Source organism: Momordica charantia, assembly GCF_013281855.1.
Source record: "Momordica charantia cultivar OHB3-1 chromosome 8 unlocalized genomic scaffold, Mcharantia_2.0 BLBB01000008.1, whole genome shotgun sequence".
NCBI lineage: Eukaryota > Viridiplantae > Streptophyta > Magnoliopsida > Cucurbitales > Cucurbitaceae > Momordica > Momordica charantia.
This window is the reverse complement of record NW_028275166.1, coordinates 31,329,162-31,349,497: the sequence shown is the minus strand read 5'-3', so window position 1 is coordinate 31,349,497 and position 20,336 is coordinate 31,329,162. Positions and strand designations below refer to the sequence as shown.

At 34.1% G+C, this 20,336-nt stretch overlaps 3 protein-coding genes across 3 annotated transcripts; 1 reads left to right on the top strand and 2 right to left on the bottom strand.

Moving 5' to 3' along the window:
- Positions 1–1,013: 1,013 nt before the first annotated feature.
- On the bottom strand, positions 1,014–11,047 carry LOC111023287 (protein NRT1/ PTR FAMILY 4.5-like). The gene is made up of 7 exons (XM_088127028.1): positions 10,949–11,047; positions 6,214–6,295; positions 5,110–5,327; positions 3,964–4,386; positions 3,198–3,325; positions 1,855–2,218; positions 1,014–1,676 (listed from the first exon to the last, which is right to left on the bottom strand). Exons 1-7 carry the CDS (start codon positions 11,045–11,047, stop codon positions 1,014–1,016), a joined length of 1,977 nt encoding a protein of 658 aa, XP_087983154.1.
- A 13-nt stretch (positions 11,048–11,060) lies between these two features.
- Positions 11,061–12,359, top strand: LOC111023259 (germin-like protein 5-1). The gene is made up of 2 exons (XM_022300650.2): positions 11,061–11,195; positions 11,694–12,359. The coding sequence occupies exons 1-2, from the start codon at positions 11,084–11,086 to the stop codon at positions 12,227–12,229; spliced, it is 648 nt and encodes a 215-aa protein (XP_022156342.2). The 5' UTR covers positions 11,061–11,083; the 3' UTR covers positions 12,230–12,359.
- A 6,339-nt stretch (positions 12,360–18,698) lies between these two features.
- On the bottom strand, positions 18,699–19,885 carry LOC111023307 (ubiquitin carboxyl-terminal hydrolase-like protein). Its single transcript, XM_022300715.2, has 2 exons — positions 19,101–19,885; positions 18,699–19,011 (listed from the first exon to the last, which is right to left on the bottom strand). The coding sequence occupies exons 1-2, from the start codon at positions 19,570–19,572 to the stop codon at positions 18,977–18,979; spliced, it is 507 nt and encodes a 168-aa protein (XP_022156407.1). The 5' UTR covers positions 19,573–19,885; the 3' UTR covers positions 18,699–18,976.
- Between the last annotated feature and the right edge of the window lie 451 nt (positions 19,886–20,336).

Genomic DNA, 20,336 nt, shown 5'->3' with positions numbered 1-20,336 from the left:
AACCATCCTAAAAATTGGTGTACTTGAGATATTTTCTAGAGCTCCCGAAAAAGACATTATATGGACTGGATTAAAAGGGTCAGTCATCCTAAAATTAGGATTCATTTCTTGTCGCAAATATTCACTTGTAGCATACCATATCTCAATGGAATGACGTAATTTTTCTGCTGCGTGTATGTTCCATAATGATTGTGATAATTGGAAGCATTACATATATATTTGTTGGGATACCCTACAAAACATGGGTCTAGCTAATTAACAAAAAGCATTAGAATATCCCAAAAGAGAAAAATGGACCAAGTCTTGGTTTTGGGGATCAAGAGGGGTTTGGATTATTGGAGCATTTGCTATGTGGAATATACCATTTTTAAATTTCAGCCAACCAATTTTATGTTGTGTTACCAATTAAGTCTTTTTCTTGATCTAATTTTGATCATCAAACTTTTGAAGTTCTCTAAACTTTCAAAATATTTGCTGTAATTCTTATTCTTTCTTATTTCTTATTCTTCCATTTTTAAAATGTCAATGACATTCTTCCACTTTCAAAATATCAATTTTAATTCTTTAAGTTTTTAGGTATGTTTCATTTTACATCTCAAAACTTTTAAATGTACATTTTAGACAACATCTCTATTAAAAATTAGAACTTTTGGATATACCAAAAGAAAAAATATAAGGATTAATGTCTAAAATAGACAATATTATACCATTGTAGAGACATTGTGAAAGATCTATCGTCTAAATATACCAATTTTAACTTAACCCGCCACATGTATCATCAAGGAGTTGAAAAGGTTTGTGCTAGTATATAGACGAATGCCAACATTGGTGACATCGCGACCAAATGAAGGGTTGTTTTTGTTTCAAGATGAATTAATTAAGAAGTTTAAGAGTTAAAATGAAACTTTCGCATGAATGGATACATAATAAATCAAAACTAATTACCCTGTAATTTAGAGGCTTGATGTATTTTTCATTTCACTCATATCCAACAAGACACATGTTTGATCGATTCAATTTGCTTCTTTTTCTTCACTATACCGATCAGCCTTCACATCACTGCCCTCCTCCTTTTGAAGAATTGGAGCGCCTTCTTCTCCTTCTCCCTCCGCCCGATTGTCTTGAATAATCGAAGCGCCCTCCTCTCCCCCTCCTCCTCCATTCGACGCCCGATTGTCTTGAACAATCGGAGCGTCTTCTCCTCCCCCTCCATCCAACTCCGCAATCGGCTCCTCGGTCTTGTACTTATACCACGACGCCCAATACAAGTAATGAAAGAAGTTCAAAATACTAAGAATGGCCAAGAACCAATAGAAGAGATTCAAATTGTTGTGGTTCAAGTCCTCCGGAATCTGGCCTTCAACCCAACCCTTTTTGCTTGGAGCTATGTTTCTAGTGACCTTATTCACCACATTCACAAAGATGGAGCTCAAGTAGTAGCCAAATGAAAGGGAGAGCCATGTGAATGAAGTGGAGAGGGACCTCATCCCCACAGGAGCCTCCTTATAGAAGAACTCCAGCAGCCCCACCAGGGTGAACATGTCTGCTATTCCAAATATACCGTATTGGAACGACAGCCAAAACAGGCTCATCGGTTGGTTCGGATGGTTCGTCGCTTGGTTCCGCCGCTTCACCTCGACCAGCCCTGCTACCGCCATTGATATGGCCGAGAGTACCTGTTGAGAATACTTTTTAAAATGATTATTTTTTAAAAAGTTCCAGAACCAAAATAGAAATTTACAAAAATAGACATTTTAAAGCATATTAGAAACCTAGCTTGAGATTAATATTATCTATAAACTCTGTATATAAGTTAAGTTTTTTGAGTTAAAGTGATAGTTTTAAGATCATTACCAGTCCAACCCCGACGCGCTGGAGCTGGGTGATGCCCGAGGGGTGGTGGGTGATCTTACGTGCGAAGGGGACAAAGACAAACTCGTAGAGCGGGATGAGAAATGCCATGAAAACCAGAGGGATGACAGGGATTGAAGGTGCTGGGAACTGGAGATGGCCAAGGCTTCTGTCCATAATTGTAGTGTTGCCTTGTTCCACAGAGAAAGTTTGGAGCTGGGCCAAGCAAGTGTTCATGATAATGGTGCTGATGAATATGGGCACCATTCTTGTTATGATCTTCACTTCTTCTACTTGAGTTACACTGCAAACTTTCCATGCTTGGGCTTCTGAATCATTTGGGAGAATTGCAGCTTTGTCAAGAAACCTGATTCATGGATCACATCATCACTTCAATAATTAAATTCAAGTTGTGTTCTAAGCTTTGTATCTGTTAAATTATAAGTTTGGATCGTGAAGTTTAGGTTACTGAACTTTAAAAAATGTTTAAGAAATCTATAAACTCTCGGTTTTTTTTTTATCTAATAGGTCTTTAAACTTTCAAGTGTCCTAATTATAAGTTGTTGAATTTGTAACTTAAAAGTCTCTAACCTGTTATTTATTTTTTTTAATTTTGAATTTTGTGTTCAAGACAATCCACCTTTTGATTTTGTGCCCAGTTAATAAGTTTTTGAATTTTTTTAAAGAAAATGTTAAATATATCTTTTTTTGAATTTTGTGTTGAAGATTCTTAGTTGAAGATAAGTGCCTTAAACAGTTGATTAAAGATCTGTTAAGTCATGAAATTGAAAGTTCATAATCTATTAGATACTTTTAAAATTTAGAGATAAAAATGAATGTTTAATGTTTTAAGAATTTATTAGAAACCTTTTAAAATTTAAAAATTTATTTAACACGACTGTAAAGATTAAATTTATAATTTTATGAGTACAGTGAAGGAAAGACTGCTGCATGTCTAAAGAGAATGATCATAATCTTAATTAATTTAAGGTTAAATTACTAGATTGGTGTTTATGGTTGATTTGAATTTGGGTCCTATAATTTGAACTTAGTTTTAATTTTATCGCTATTATTTTGGGCTTAGTTTCAATTTACTACTCAAGCCTTAAAAAAAATTTAATTTAGTTCCTATGATTTGTTCAAATTTTTCAAATTTATGTCAATGTTGTTACTTTCCAACGTTTTATATCTATGTTTCATATATTATCTGTTGATGTTAATTTTTTATCGATATTTATACAAAATTTGAGATCTCGACATTTAAAATCTTAATTGAAACTAAGCCGAAACTGTAAAAATAAAATTTAAAATTTAAAGTGAAATTTGACAATAAAAATAAAATTTACCTGAGCTGATTGGTGTGTGCAATTTTAGAGTCAATGGAATCCAAATAATATTTGTCACTAATCTCATACAATTCGCTCGGTGAGTCCGGCAAGGGTAACCTTCGGTTTCTAATTGCCACGACAATAACCTGCGACGAACAAATGCGAATCTAAAGCTCACCAGAAAAGATATTTATTATCAAGTTTCATGTTATCGATTGTCTCGTAATTGTTAAATTAAAAACAAATCAAATTTCATTTATCCCATATCAAATATATAATCTAAACAATTTGATTAAGATCTTAATTATATTTAATAACCTCACTTATGTAACATATGAGGTGGCATAATGCTGTACAAAAAATAAAATTTTAAATATATGTTCTAGTCACTACCATTTTAACATTTTAATTTCTACTAACCTTCATCAAAACTTGGATGAATTAGAAATTCTCGTGTTTGTTGTAATCTAATTCTGTCTTCTGGATCTCTATTAACTCGCTTGATCATGTGTCATGTGAGTTTACCCATAGTGTCATTTAACATCTACTAACAATAAGGGTTAAAGTCAAAATTAATAAGATATAAATCCTATTTCGATTTATTTTTATTAATTTTGTTCATGGTTTCCTCTAAATTCTTTTTATTTACCTCTCCTTTGGAACTATTATTAGCCAAATTTCAAAAAAAAAAATTCAAAAGTTATTTTTTAACAAAATTAAAAACAAAATAATTATGAAAAGGGTTTAAAAAAAATATAAACATATGAGAGAAATAGAGAGAGACCTGAATGATCCTCGAGACTGGGCTTTCACCAGGCACATGAAGCCTATAAAATGGCTTCCCAACGGCAAAGACAACAAACCCGACGGCAGTGGCGACGGCGGAGATCAAGAACCCCCAAAACCAGGCCTTGTTAACTGCGACCCACACGATCACAGTCACTCCCACGGCGGCGCCGACCACGACGCTGAGCAACATACAGTTGAAGAATGTGGGCAGAGCTTTGGCCTCCCTCGGATCCTTCTGGTCGAACTGGTCCGCGCCGAGCGCGGGCAGAGCGCCTCTCACCCCGCCCGACCCGACCGCGAGGAGGTACAGCGAGGTGTAGAATACGAACGCAATGCGGCCCCGGACGCAGTCCTTGAGACAGTCAGGTTTCGGGAGAAGATCTTGGGAGTAGGCTTGGACTGTGATCATCACTAATGCCTGTAGTTTTGATACTAGAAATGAGTGTTTGATGTATTTTACTCGAACACATAAATTTTTTTTGTCGTGTTTAAAATAGTATTAGATTCTGTACTTAAATTATTATCACTTTCTCAGATTTGGAAGAGATTTAGTTTTAGAACGAAGCTCAAATCAGTATAAACTAGCTAAAACATTTAAAATTATAGAAATCAAACCGAGTAATAAGCTCAAACACAAGTATCAACTTGCTCATTTAACCTTTATTTTAGGTTAAATTATCAATTTTAGTTCCTTTATAGTTTGAGTTTGGTTTAATTTGATTTCTATATATGTTTAAAAAGTCTCAATTTTTTGTCTTTATGATTTAGGCGTAGTTTCAATTTAATCCTATCATTTATCGTTTGTTTAAGCCTCACAAATTGTCCGTGACCATTTTTTACCATGAATTAAAATTCACTCGTTTGATATATGTGTATTTATAGAAAACGGTGTCATATATTCAATATAGTAATGTCTTGTTATAACATGTATAATTTTATGTAATTTTATCGAATAATAGGAATTAAATTAAAACTTTCAAAACTACAGAGGCCAAATTGAAACTAAGCCAAAAACGATCAAAACCACAAGAACTAGCGGAATTGAAAATAAGTTAGAAATCTAATAAATTGAAATTTGTAAGATGATAAGAGACTAAATTGAAACTAAACTCAAAAATTATAGGAATGGGATGAATCTTACGAGAATTTCGAGGACGCCGAAAATGAGACTGGTGGTGAGCCTGTTGATATAGGTGTCGGAAAGGAAGCCACCAAGAAGAGAGAGCAAAAATGCAGAACCAAGAAAGTTGGTGAGAGTATTTGCAGCAGTTTGCAGATCAAAATGCATCACCAGAAGAAAGTACTGAACCAGGCTCACCATATTTGCCACAAAGCCCATGTTCTCAAAGCTAAGCAATGCTGTTAATAATATCACATATATTGATCATCAAGAACCCTTTTTTTTCGAGCACAACATGTTGGGGAAGGGATTCAAACTTACAACATCTTGGTTGGAGGTAGCTCGCTTTTGTTGATGATCAAGAATTTGAATGACAAATTTCACAAACTTTTTTAAATTGTTGACGTTGTAATTCAGTCTATTTAGATCATTGATGGTAATTAAATATCTCTACTCAGTTAAACTTTTAACTTTTATTTTAGGTTTAAATACTTTTTTTATCACCCTTTGATTTTATTTTTAGTTTATTTTAGTCTTTATAGTTTGAAAATGTTGGTTTTTGTCTGTGTACTTTTAAAAAAAGTGACCAATTTGATCTCTAACTTCTTATTTTCAAAATTTTAACATGAATTTTATGTCCATGGGAACTCTTTATTACAAATTTATAGTTCGAGAAATTTAGTGGGTAAAGTATCCTGCTAAAATTATAGTTGAAAGAAATTGGATAAAAATGGAAATGAATGAACCAAAATAATCACTTTTAAAAAGTACCAAACGTCTTGAAAGACCATGACTAAAATAAACCAAAATAGTCATTGTTATTGTTAGCCTCCTTACTTAAATGTTGTCATGACGTGTTAATTGAATTTGAAAAATAAAAAAAAAAGAAAAAGAAAAAACTGATGATTTGTAACAGTAAGAATAATGAAATAAAATGGCTAACATGAACCTAGCTCAATAATTAAGACATGTTGCTTTTTCTCAGAAGTCGAATAAGAAAATTAGGAGGTCGCATTTATTAATCAAAAGGTTTGAAGACGCAAGTGAAATTTTTTAGACTTCTCATATTAAAAACAAACACAAACCATCCAAGTTCGTCAACTAAATCCAAATCTAGTAGTTTACCGAAAATAAATATAGTAGCTCGAAATCCGCCTTTTCCTTTATTGCTTGGATCGACATCTTTGATCTCCCTCGCCTCAGATCCCTACATATGATGATCAACGTCAAATCAACTATACTCAGATTGGCTAAATTAGACTCGTGAAAGATGAGATTAGAGTATCTAAATTAACTCTCACCATGGCAGCTTTGAAAACAAATAATGGGCCGACAAGAAAACAGTTGAATTTGTATTACTGTATATATAGCCCAAGGATCATAGTATATAACGTCCATATCTCATAAATTCCATCGCCATTCTTTAAATATTGAATCTCTCTGAATTTAGGGTTTGTGAAAATAAAGAATTTGATTGGAAGTGGAAGTGGAAGCGGATAAAGCAAGTGCTTTTTTGGTATCATTATCGTTGAGGACACATGGTTTTGCCCCCAACAATGCCATCTTTGTTCATGATTTTTGTTTTACAATGTGAATGTGACATGATTTTCATTATTTAAGTTACTTTTCACCGCCTCCCCGACTAACAAGTCTGGATTCGAATTTCTAATATTGCTGAACTAAAATAGGGTATTCTCGAAAAACTTAACTATAATATATATTTCATTTTTCACCTTTTTCTGCACTGCATTGCACATATTCTTTGGAGTTCTGGTACGTTTTACTCGTCGAATTTAGGCTTTCAATTGTGCTCCCTGGCTCCGTTGATTCTTTCATATCAAAGGCTCGTTTTTCTTCAACGAAATCCAACCGCACTACTCTTTGGTATTCTTGCAGTGAACTCGCTTTTATGGCACATTTGGTTGGAGCGAAACAACTTAATATTCTTTGATCGAGATTCGTCATTCGCTCATCTTTGAGAAGATATCAAAGTTTCAGCATCTAATTCGTCCTCCAAAGACCTTCCCCTTTTGTAATTACGATTGTTCTACTATATCACTTAATTGGAGTGCTTTCATATAGTCTCCTTTTGGTATGTTCCTCACATACTTCTTAATGAATTACCTCGTATCGTATCTTTTCCAAAAAGAACTTTCAAAATTTTTTATTTCTAGTTGGTATACAAATGTTTAGGTTTATTCTATTTTGGTCCCTTAGATGTGATCTACTTTGTCCTTTTTTTAGAATAGGTACATCTAATTTAGTCCTTAACTTTAATAACCATTTTATAATAGTTTAACCAATGCGATAATATGATTTTGAATATTAATGTACTGACATGAACATATATTGAAGTCAAATAAGTTGGACGTTGAGGAAGTAATAGATAAGTCAATAGTAAGTAGCACAATAATAGCAATAGCGAGGAATAAATGGTTATTGTTTGAAAGTTTATGAACTAAAATAAACATTATGAAAATTTACGGCTAAACTAGTCATTTAAGAAAATTAAAATTTCAAATAAATATTTTGAAAGTTTAAAGAACAAAATAAAATAAATCTAAAATTTTATAGATCAAAATGGAATTTAAGCCTGATTCAACATTTTTGTTGAGGATTAGCTAATATAATGCTAGTCATAACCATGGTTCTATCCGTCGAATATCCATGTTTTCATTGATTCGACATCGACATGAGGGATAAATCGACATTTCCATCATAGTATAAGAAAATCAACAAAATATGAAAAGTATCAACAAAATGTCACTAATATATACCTAATATTAATTATTTTTAACTAATTTAGAAATAGGAAAATGTTAATTTGTTAATTTAAATATTTTTTACGATTTTTTAATTTTTCTAAGTTTTACAGAAATATCATCGACATCAAATTGAGAACTCGACATTTAAAACACTGGTGATAACAACTATTTTAAACTATTTTCAAAACCTCAAAAACAGTACACTCATTTCTTTGGAAGTTTGATTTCCGCCTCAATCTGCCTTTTTCTTCTCACCGTAATCCAATAACTTGAATTTCCAATCGAAATGTTAGCTCCAAATTTTATACGGTACTTGAATTTCCAATCGAAATGTTAGCTCCAAATTTTAGACGGTATAAATATATGAATGAAGAAATGAGTGCAGACAAAATGAGAAATATCAATGTAGTCTTTTTAATCAGCTTTACGTAAGAGCGGCTAACAAAAAACTTCGTAGCAACCATTTTCAAGCAGTAAAATTGTCATGTTTTGAGAGATCAAAGAAGACTTGGGGACTACAAAGATATCTATAATTTATCCCTTTTAATTAAATAAATATTTTATCTAAATGTGGCTTAATTATATAATTTTGATGTTTTTGTTATTATAAAATAATTTAATTTAAAAGTAATTTTTGAAAACATATATTATTGAATCCATCTTACATATGAAAAATTAAAGTCAACCACAAACAAAATTTGATTTTATTCATCACATCGATATATGATGGCCAGTTCCAATTTTGAATATATTTTCTAACTTAAGATGCAGAAAAAAATAATATTACAACAATATGTCAATAAGTAGAATTTAAAAAAATAGATAATCATAAAAAGTGTTAATTAACCCAAGAAAGTGATAATTCCTCTAATTTTGAGGCATAAGAGATATGAATTTGTATAAGAATTTTTTTTATCAAAACATTATGCTATAAATGTAAAAATAATCATATACGAACTTCCAACTCATGATGAAAATATGCTAGTACTTAGAATAAATGAGATGTAAGATTTTTTTTAGTTCAACGACCTGTACGGGTAGAGATTCAAACCTTCAATCTTTTATGTCGTTAACTAGTTGAGTTATACTAGGATTGAATGAATATTTTATTTAATAGAATGTAAAATATTGCTTTTTTTTCACTCACAAAAGACTTTGTAGAGTAACGTGCTTGTCAACTAAAAGTAGTTGACCTCACAATAGAATTTATTAGATATATGGTAGGCGGATCTTAGTTTATGAATTCTATAAATCATATGGTATATTTTTAAATGTCTTGTAATATAAAATATTCAAATCATTGCTTTTAAATGCTATTAATTTTGAATAGAATTGATATATGTGATGGATTACAAGTAACAAGAAAATAATAGTAACTTTTTTGGTTTAAATCTCATTATAGTCTCTAAACTTTTAGGATTATTTTAGTTTAGTTGTTTTTTTAGAAAATTAAACTAAAATAAATATTTCAAAACTTTAAACCTAAGACCAATATGAATTTAACTCAATAGTAATTGATATATGTCTCTGAACAGACCAAGAGGTCATAAGTTTGAATTCTCCCACCTCCACTTTGTTATATTTCGAAAAAAGAAAAAAAAAAACTAAAATGAATTTTAAAATAATTTTTTAAAGTATGGAGTAGAGTTCATGAATCTTATAAAATAGGGGGAATATAATTTGTAGCTATCTTATCTCTATTTGACTTCACAAAGAAAGAAGAAAAAACTATCAAATTCTCAATTTAATTAAAAGAAAATATAATATAATAAAGGGGATAAAAATATAAATAGAAAATAGAAAATAAAAGTCAACAAAAGATGCTACTCATCTTCCGCCGTGGTGCATGCCTTTTGCGCCTATATACTTCGTAATAAAAATGGCCCCCAAATGCTTTTTAAACTATTTTCTACTCCCAAATCAATATTTTTTAAGCATTGATATGGATGAAAATATCTTCAATTTTATGAAAATGTTAAAAGGAAATATCGTTAAAAAAATCATGTCAGAATGTCACCTAACTGCTACGTTTAACTTTAGAATTCTTAAGATTGAAATACTGAAACAGAAAAAGAAAGTAAATTATTTTTTTCAAGTCTTTCTTAACTATGCTGGTACAACCTCGAGATCATTCTCAGTCTACCCCTCTACGCAACATCATGATGGGTTGATCGTGGATCTAACTTAGACCATTAAGCTAATAGATTGATAGCTTTCTTGCCAATTTTGAAAAGCACTTGTGATTGTGATCGTGATCGACTCCATCTAAATTGAGGCAATATAAGTTTGCAAATTTTATGTGCAAATATTGGTGTTTGACCAACATCAGCTCCACGAAAACCACACCAAAATCTTTTCTTAGTCTATTATTTATGTTCTTATCAATAATTAAGTCAACCATCATGAATTTGTCTGATAGTCAATAAAGACCAATGTAAATAATAAATGACCTTAGAAAAAAATAATATCCTACGAGTTAACTTGACAACGGGTCACTAAAAGTAAAAGAATAATTAGAATGAAAAGAAAATTTGTGAAGAAAAAATAAGATGTTAAATTTTTCTATGGGATAGGCCCTAGGCTCAAGACAAGACGAAAGGAAAGTTCAAATACCCAAAAAATACTATTCTAACATACATACGTATATAACTTTTCCTTATAGAAATCTTTCTCTAGATCCCGACCAGTTTAACAAAAAAAAAGTCTAGAGACGAGAGATGCCTCTTTCACTCTTGCCCCACAACATCCCAAAGACACGTCAAAATTAATTAAGCTATACTCAAATCGATAATAGAGAGAGTTATGGGTCGGTGAGATTTAGTTTTACTTGTCAAATGCTCACAAGGCTCTACCTTGACGTGCCCAAATTTCTACAAAAGAAGACAAAGGTAGAGTGGGCCATTGTGGCCTTGCCTCAAGCATTGACTTGGCCTTGGCTTTGGCTTTGGCTTTGGATCTAAGAAGATGTGGCATGTTTCGTGCACTACATTCTCCAATCTTATACAAATATTACTCTCTAAAGTCTCTATCATTAATTTATTTATTGAATTCTTACACTTAGCTCCAATTATATATTAACTTCCCACCCACCCTCACCCCACCCATTGCTTCCTACTAACGTCTCCCAACTCAGATTTCTTTCCTCTTTTACTTTTCTTCTCTTCCATTCTAATCTTCATCTTCTTCATCTTCATTACCTACTTTCTAGTTCCAAACTATCATCCAGAATCATGAAGTTTCTTCCTTCGCTGTTCCCCGTCGCCTTACTCGCCTTCTCCTTCGCACTCGCCGCTGCTGATCCCGACTTGCTTCAGGACGTCTGTGTCGCGGATCTCAACTCCGGTACCTAGCTACTTCTTACCCATTTTGCAAGTTCAAGCTATCTTCTTTCAAGTTCTTCCACAAATTCTCTAACACTTGATGTTGCCTAAGCATTGGTTCTCAATTTAGCGTATTGGGTTTCTTCTATTCGTAGTTTTTGTTCCCTATTTCTATAATAGCATGATATTGTCTACTTTGAACCTGAACTTTTACAGAGACGTGAGAATGTAATGTGACCAATGTTCCAGCTCGACTAGAAGAAATGTTGTCAACTCATATACCATTGGAAATGAGTACAATGTTAGAGCTGAACTCTTCCAGTCGATGTGGAACATTCACATTTCCTGAGTTAGAACACAACATCTCGAACTTTTTAGGATAAATCTAAAGCAAAATCGTTAGTTTAGGCCAAAATTAGACAATACAGGGGAGGGATCAGATGCATATATTCAGTTCTTCCCAACAATTTTTTGCTATCCATATTATGATCTATGAACAATTTGGCATTGAATCATACAGGAATCAAGGTAAATGGATTCACCTGCAAGTCGAATTTCTCAGCAAGCGACTTCTTCTTCGACGGACTGGCGAAGCCAGGGCTGACCAACAACTCGCTGGGCTCGCGGGTAACCGGCGCCAACGTGCAGTCGATCCCGGGCCTGAACACGCTCGGCGTCTCGCTATCGCGTATCGACTACGCGCCGGGAGGGCTCAATCCGCCGCACACGCACCCACGCGCCACCGAGATCGTCTTCGTCCTGTACGGCGAGCTCGACGTAGGGTTCATAACCACCGCCAATATGCTGGTCTCGAAATCGATCAAGCAGGGCGAGATCTTCGTGTTCCCCAAGGGATTGGTCCACTTCCAGAAGAACAACGGGAAGATGCCGGCGGCGGTGGTTGCGGCGTTCAATAGCCAGTTGCCTGGTACGCAGTCGATTGCGGCGGCGCTGTTCGCCGCTTCTCCGCCGGTGCCGGATAATGTGTTGACGATGGCGTTTCAGATTGGGACCAAGGAGGTGAAGAAGATCAAATCGAGGCTCGCTCCCAAGTAGGGCAGATTTATTAATGGAGTCTGTAAATTGAATGAAGGTTGTTTTTGGATTTGTGTGGTTCTTTCGATTCCTGAGTTTTTTTTTTTTCTTTTTCTCACAGATTGTTTGAATAAGGAATTGGGTTTGGGAATTTGGGGATTTGTTCTCTTTTTCTCGAGATCGTTTTTAAAAGCCTAGTTTGTGTAATGGCTTTGAATTATAGATTCCATTGGGTTTTTATGGTTTTAAAAATATTAATTCGAGTTCGAACCTACGAAGAACTTTTCGTTACAGAGATATAAACCCTAATTGAGTTATGCTGGTATCTAAATCGATTTTTTACTAATTAGAAAACTCACTCATTTTTTCAAGTAATACAATTAATTAAAATCAAATCACGTTGATGTATTTGAGAATTTAAGACTTTTAAAATTATAGGATCAAAGTTGAAACTAAAGGTAAATTATAGGGACCAAGTTGAAAATTTTAAAACTATAGCGAGTAAATTAAAACTGTTGATACTGAATTTTGGAAGATTCAAGATCTGAGGAGCTAACTGATTGTGCTATATGTAGCGAACTATGCAAGGAAACTTGGACGCAATGAACAAACATTCTGACGTTCAAGTTAGTCTAAAGCTTGAGTTAGTAGGTTGGTTCCAGGCATAATCACATACCTGTTGGCAAGAGTGATTGTGAATTTATAGTCGTTGGAGGAGAGACTGTGGCATTACTTTTCTATACTGTAACTAGTTATGCTCGAAAAATGAAGAAAAACTTATCAAAAACTGTGCCCTGTATTGGACGCTAATGAACTATCTTTCTACCTATTTAGTTCGATAATCGTAGGATAGTAAATGGTGATCATCCTTTCTCAATAGTCTACTTTTAAAATTGATCTATTAAATTGAAACTAAGTTCAAATCCTAGAGATCGGATTAATACTAGTTTTAACCTTTAATAGATATAGTCTCTTTCTTTTCTTTTAACTCATTACGATTTCATTAAAAATAGAATTGAGAGATTGAACCTTCAATTTTAGAAGAAATAATAGATACCTTATCCACTCATTTTACGGTAAAGTAATAATGAAAAGTCGAACTGGAATAATTTTGAACAATATTATATCTATATTTTTTTCGTTTTTTAAAGTAATATTAGATCTATGAATTGCATAAGTTAGTTGTTATTAAATTGAATTAATTAGTATTATGTACATGATTGTGATAATTCAAGACAGAATTACGTCAGCCCTCCATTTCGTAGAAGCAAAAATTAAAATTTTATATAGTTTCCCCAATGCCCCATTCTCCGCGTGACCCGATGGCCGATAACGCCAAATTCTATTCTATTTTATTTTTTCCAAATCGGGTCCACTTTTTCTAATAGGCATACAACATATATCGATAATTTTAACTTATTAAAAAAAAGTAAAATATTTATTTATTAACTTATATATTTATTATATACTTTCTTTTCTTTTCCGTAGGTTTTATCTCCTCGAGTTTCTTCAAAAGGAGGGCGAAAAAGTGACTGGCCACCCCTTCCTTGCCTTCTCCTCCCCGTGTAGGATGTGCGCTTTATCTCAATCTTCTAGTTGAGTTTTTTCAGAGGTTGTTCCTCTTTCCTTTGTTACCGTGATTTTTTTCAAGTAGTAAGTAACATGGATCAAGTTATTATGTATATTAACGAGAACTCAAATTAGATAAACGCACATTTTACCTTTTTTTGAGGTTGAAGGTTCATTCACCACCATTGTATTGCATTGTTGAATGCGCAAAAAAAAAGACCATATAACTAGATTATGCGAGGTTTCGCTTAATAGAGAGGGGAATTCTAATATATAATCGTGAGGATAGATGTGTAATTTTTAATTAGTGGACCAACGCTTAGATTGGCGGCCAATGCGAATATTAAATGAGTGAATATTAAGCGACAAAATAAAAAAGAGGATAAATTAGATATATTGATAGTTCAAGGGAAAAAAAATCAGAATTTTGGATTTGAGGGTTTTATTTTATACAAAAATCCACATCACTCTAGTTTACTAGTGGTTTGTGGGAAGGCTTAAATAATAAAAATGGGTAGATATTTTATTTAGTTACATAGTTTAGAAAAAGATAGACCCTGCAATGCCCACTGCAGAATCAATAAAGTATTATGAGCCAGAAATCAGTATGCTCAGCATTCAGCAATTTCAGTTTCAACCCTCCCATCCATCAACACCCAAAATTGGGACCATGCCAATTCAAATCTAACATAACATTCCCATTCAATTTGTTGATGGGAAAGCTTCTTAGCCTGTAAGCCAGAGGTTCGGATTCTCACATGCAACACGAGTTAACAAAAATTTAGAAAAATAGACCTAATCGACCTGTCGATTTTTTTGAAGTTCACGTTTAGGCATTTCATTCTCCGATTCCTTCCTCTTCTCCTTTTTTTCTATACTACTCTCATTTCCCCTTCTCTCTTAATCTTCCACCTCTTCGTCTCCTTTTACGCTATTTAAATGTATCCCTCCTGTCCCCTCATCTCCTTCTCACAAGTTGGATCTCTATCATTTTCACGAGTTCTTTTCTTCTCTCACTATTTTGCTTGGAGTTCTCAACTCGTTTATCTTGCAGGGGATTGCAACCAAAATTGACCAACCATCGAAAGAAATCCCCCAACGAAAAACCAACTTGTCAGTGGTCAGCATCGTTCGAGCCTAAAACCAACGCTAACCAACCAATGTGCATTCTTACCTGATTGAACTAATATATATATACACATTATATTTCCATTCATATATGAGCAAGTTTATGAGTGGGTGCTTGATAACCTCTCTTGACAGCATTCCTTCAATGCTGAGCACAGTGAACCTTTTGTCTTTTGCATAAATTAACTTAGTTTTTTGTTCTTGATTGTTTGAAGGATACATTCTATGATGACCTTAGATGCTCTTCCTACTATCAATCCTTTTACAACAAGTTCATGATTTGTACCACCCTCACATCAGATTTCTGCTACATCAAGGATTGGAAGTTTTTTCCACCGCTACTGTTTCACATACCTCTTTCAAGATCAATCCATTAGTCAAAACGTAAATTTGAACCGAGATATAGCTCTAGACCCTGTAACTTTGTAGATGGTCACTTCACTAAGGTTTTCGTCATGGTATATGTAGATCATCACTTTGATAAAACCAGATTTCAGGACAACTCAACTACCTATAGTGAATCTTCTTCTTCACCGTGCCTTCCAGCTCCCGATGATCTCGCTCCATCGTATTTGTTCTCTTCCTAAACCAAGAGGACCTCCAACTCTTTGTTCTTGCACTTATGCCCCCACCTCTTCACAACAGAAGGACAAGTAAAACAGAACTCTCTTTTTTATCCACACCTCAACATCATACATACGTTTGAAAGAATTGTCCCCTTTCCCATTAGGGTTCAGACAAAACCCACTCCCATCACTTCAAACATCTTTGAATTGTTCCACCAATTGGTTTGCTGCCCTTTTTAATGAATTCCCATGTTTTGAAGGTTCTCCACCGACACACTCCGATTCCTGCTTCTTCAAGAACTAATTGACTCCTTCCACCAGCCCTGCCATATTCGTCTCGATCACCGATATATCAGCTTCCTCCACTATAGATCCCAATCTCGATCTGCTACATTGATTCCACATGGTTGTCCATCTTCTTCCCTCTTGGTATGCCTTGCAAGCTGCCCCGACACCAACTGATATGACTACAGTCACAAAATGCCAATACAAAAGTAGAGAAACAACCAAGCACGTTTTCGCCTTTGAAAGGCTCCAGTCTCTTCCCTATATTACTCAGAGTCAGAACTTCGCTGCCCTCTCCCTAGAAACCTCGAGTGATTTAGTGCCTGACAGAATTACAAAAGTAGGCCCTACTTAAACTGCTAAAGCCCTTACAAAAATACACCCACATGGGTGACTCATAGGTTCCTTGATTCACACTTCATATCGTCTACTTACATCACTGAGTCTAACTCGCCTTTCTCGTCCCTAATGTAGTTAGCATAAAACTTCCTATTTTTTATAACTACCATATAGACTAGAGAGTTTAAAAAGTAACGGCAAAATCACAGAATACATGGTGAAGAATCACTTGGCAAAGGGGAAAAAAACACTTGGAGCAACCAGATTTAGGTACTTCTGCCTATTACATGATAATTATTTATGCAATAAGAATGCAATTTAGCCCGGAAACAAACAGAACAAACCTATCATATCACAGTAGGAACTATATAGTATCTTCTCGTCATTTTCTAATTTTTCTTTTTTTTTAAAGGTACCGAGCTTTCATTGAGAAAAAATGAAAGAATACAAAGGGGCATACGGAACCAAACTAAGCCAAAAAGGGACTCCAATCTAACAAAATAGAGGAAGACTCGTACTACCTGCATGGTCATAAATAGTACATGTTCCTCAACAAACACTTCATTTTTCTATAATTGGAGATTTATGTGCTGTCCTGGCAAAATTGATACGACAAATCTACAATCACATTTTATATAAGAAAACTCAAAGGATTAAAAGAATAATGATAACTAACAGAATGTTCATTATCTTATATAGATTTTCTCTATGGTTTGAACTCGAAATCTCAAAATCATCTAAATTTACAACTTGTTTTTTGACCATTAGATCAAACTATAGCAGTTAGCTCCAATGCATAATGTTGAAATCTTAGCACATAATTAGTAATCTCTATCAAAGTTAAAACGCCTACACCTGCTCACACATTATCATCAAGATAAGAATTTAACAGAACAAGAAATAGAAATCAGAAAGCAAAAACATATTATGTTACATGAGTACCACATATTATGTAGAAGAGATTGATCTGATTCCTAAAGGAAGACGTGGGCAATCCTAACACCTATACACAGAAAAATATAGAACATCAGACATGACTTTATTATTAGTTTTGGATGGATTCCAACCCTGTCATTATTTACAAGGCGTTTTTTTTTTTTTTTTAATATATAAGAAACCTTGAGAATGTATTGAACAAAAGAAGGAGAGAAACCTAAAGGCCGGGGTAGATGGCACCCCCACCAAAGGAACTAAACAAGAAAAACCTTCCAATCGCTTACAATCATGAGAATACATAACTTAAAAGGTCATAGTTGTGAGATACCGAAAATTGAAAGTTAAGGAGTTACGTGATACTACTCCAATTGGTTAATAATGAAACAAACTATAGGAATGAAATAGGGATGATAATTTACACCAAGTTATAGCATTGAAAATAATATTATCAAAAAGACTATCAAAAGATTGCTCTTTTCCGGCAAGTTCTAATGATGTTCATCCAAAGGAATTCTTTTTCCTTCTTGAAAGGGTGACCCGCAAGTGTATAGGAGTGGAGACACTTTAAGTCAAGAGGCAAGACCACCGACCACTTGAATGATGAGATTATCTTATCCCAAAAATTGGAAACAAAAGAGCAAGTGTGGAAGATACTTTCTTTTAACTTGCAATACGAACTTTTCGTTTATTTGGTAAGAAGTTTCAAAAGAAAAAAAGCCTTAGATAGGAAACAGTGAAGCATCATGAAGAGCATCAGCCTGAACCAAATCACTTATTTAGGGTTGATAACTTTAACATTAGCTAATTAAAGTGCCTTTTTATGTGCCCATGTTGCTTACTTTGGGTGGAAGTCCACACTACCTTTGATCAAAATCATGCTTCTTATAAAGTAGCAGTAGTAATAGCAATAATAACAATAAAACCAAACTCACTTTAAGCAGATATTTTACTGAAAAAAACAGAGTGTGAGAAATATATTCTTCATTTATTTGTTGACGGTGGATATTACAATATTATGATATTACCTAAATTCAATCATATTTTTACCTTAAGTGAAGGTCCAATGACCTACAATCCTGGGTGCTACCATTTTCTAAGTCAATCCAATATAATTAGAACCACCTTCCTAAAATTTGTAAATCCTCCACTAGATCATCAGGACAAGTGAACCTTACATTCTTACTACAAAGGAGAAAAATGAGCATAAATTTGGCATCTGCTTTAGAATATAAAATTTGAAAGCCCCTTAAAGAATCATCTGTTGGTTTAAGAGCCGCAGCAAGTACTACCAACACGGATTTCTTGCTGACCACCAACCTAACTTATATAAGCTAAAATGGGTCGATGGAACTAGGACAGAGAAATAGTTTGTTGGATACAAAAGTCTCAACTCTCGTACACAGAATAAGAGAGACAGAGTGCAGAATAATGTATCCTTAAATAGACAAGCAAAGAGTGTTACTGTTACAACATGAGGGAAATTAACACATCCAAAATTCAACGACCTGCTTTGCTCCTGGACAACACTAAGGTTGTGCATAAGTGGTCAGCCTTGCGATTTGATCAAGCAACAGCAATGTCACTTGATCCAAAACATTAAAGATAATGTACGCAAATAAAATCGTCGGATTCATCCACGAGACAACGAAAAAATGTAAAACTCGAAATAACTGTAGAACGCATACTGGATTTTAGAATTCCAATAATGTAGAGTGTTAACAGACTCTTGGTAAAAGTAATTTGGTGTACATATTCCAACTATGAACATTTATCAATACACTACTGTAAAATAGACCAAACAGAATGCCTCAGTGTCACTCACGAAACACTAAATTTCTCTCATTTGCTTAGCAAGAAGAGAAGGAAAAATAAAAAAAGTTGATCAAACCTTTCAAAACCATGGACAACGTTTGCTACATACCTCAACTAACAAAACCCAATTGAATTAATGTTTCTTCTGTCTAGTGTCCACTTTTGAGTCTGTCAAACACAAATCCCAAAACCATAACAATGTCATCAACTGCAAAACAAAACTAATTAAATTCCGTTAAATGAGGATAGACAAGTACCTAAATGAGGATTGCACTCTTTGGAGTAGAAATCATTCTTCTCAATTAGCAGTTTCAACATTTCATCAGTGAACTTCCGGTTATTTGGGTCTGTCGTTTGAGACCCATTCTTAGAATCTGAAATTAGTTCTTTGAAACAGAAACCACAGCCTTGATTTACACTTCCATCAACAACCCTCTTATCCGAAGAAAGTGTTCTACTAGTAGCAGTAAAAGAAGAAGAAGAAGCTCTCTTAATTTTCCGCCGAAGAATTTGTTTCTTCGCCTTTCGAAATGGATATGAAATCACCTGCTTCGCCTTTCCAAAACCCCTTTTACCCTTGTGCTTTTTTCCATCATCATCATCACAATCATGCCCGATTTGGGCCGCCGCCATAGTTTTACCAGTCTCGTCGTCCTCATCATCTTCGTCGTCATTAACACCACTGCAACCAACATCTGAGACATTCTCAGCATGTCCTGATTCCAACATATATAAAAGTAAATTCCCAAATTGAAAATTAGAACAAAGGGGCGATAACACGGATACAATTGAATTTTCGTCGAGGATTGTAAAACACAAACTGGGTTGCGTTTGGATTCTTGTCTACCATGGAAATCAGAAGGAAATTTTTTGAGAAATTGGACAAATGAAACTTCCGAGTGACGTGGGTCTCTAGAGGAACGAACAGGTGGCACCAATTTGATGGATTTTTGGGTAATGGGAAATGGGTAATGGGTTTGTTCGGACGATTTTCGCTTCGTGGAAACTGAAAGGAAAGGAAGGTAACAACTGACAAAGCTGATTTTTTTTCTTTCCTTATTTTTTTTCTCTCTCTCTCTCTGTTTCTTTCCTTTTGAGTTTTGAGAAGAAAAAAAACGTTTTCTTTAATTTTTAGTAATAAGTGAATTTTAAATTTATTCTCTTTTTAATTTGTTCAATAAAAGAGAATTTCAAATATTATTTTAGTCTTAGAGTCCGTGTAGGCTCGCTTTGTTTATTGTAGTTTTGAAACGTTTATTTCGATGTATTTATACAGAATAGCGTTTAAATCAACGTTTTTATCTAACCCACTGAAAAAGATGGTGGACATCAGGATCGCTATCATTCGAATGTGGTACCAGTTCATCCATATATTCCTCCTCCCTATCCGGACGTCATAATAGAGACTAACCAACATGAGCTAGCTCAACAGTTAATGCATTTTGTTATTTTTTGTGGAATTTGTAAGTTCAAACCCTCGTCTCCACATTTAT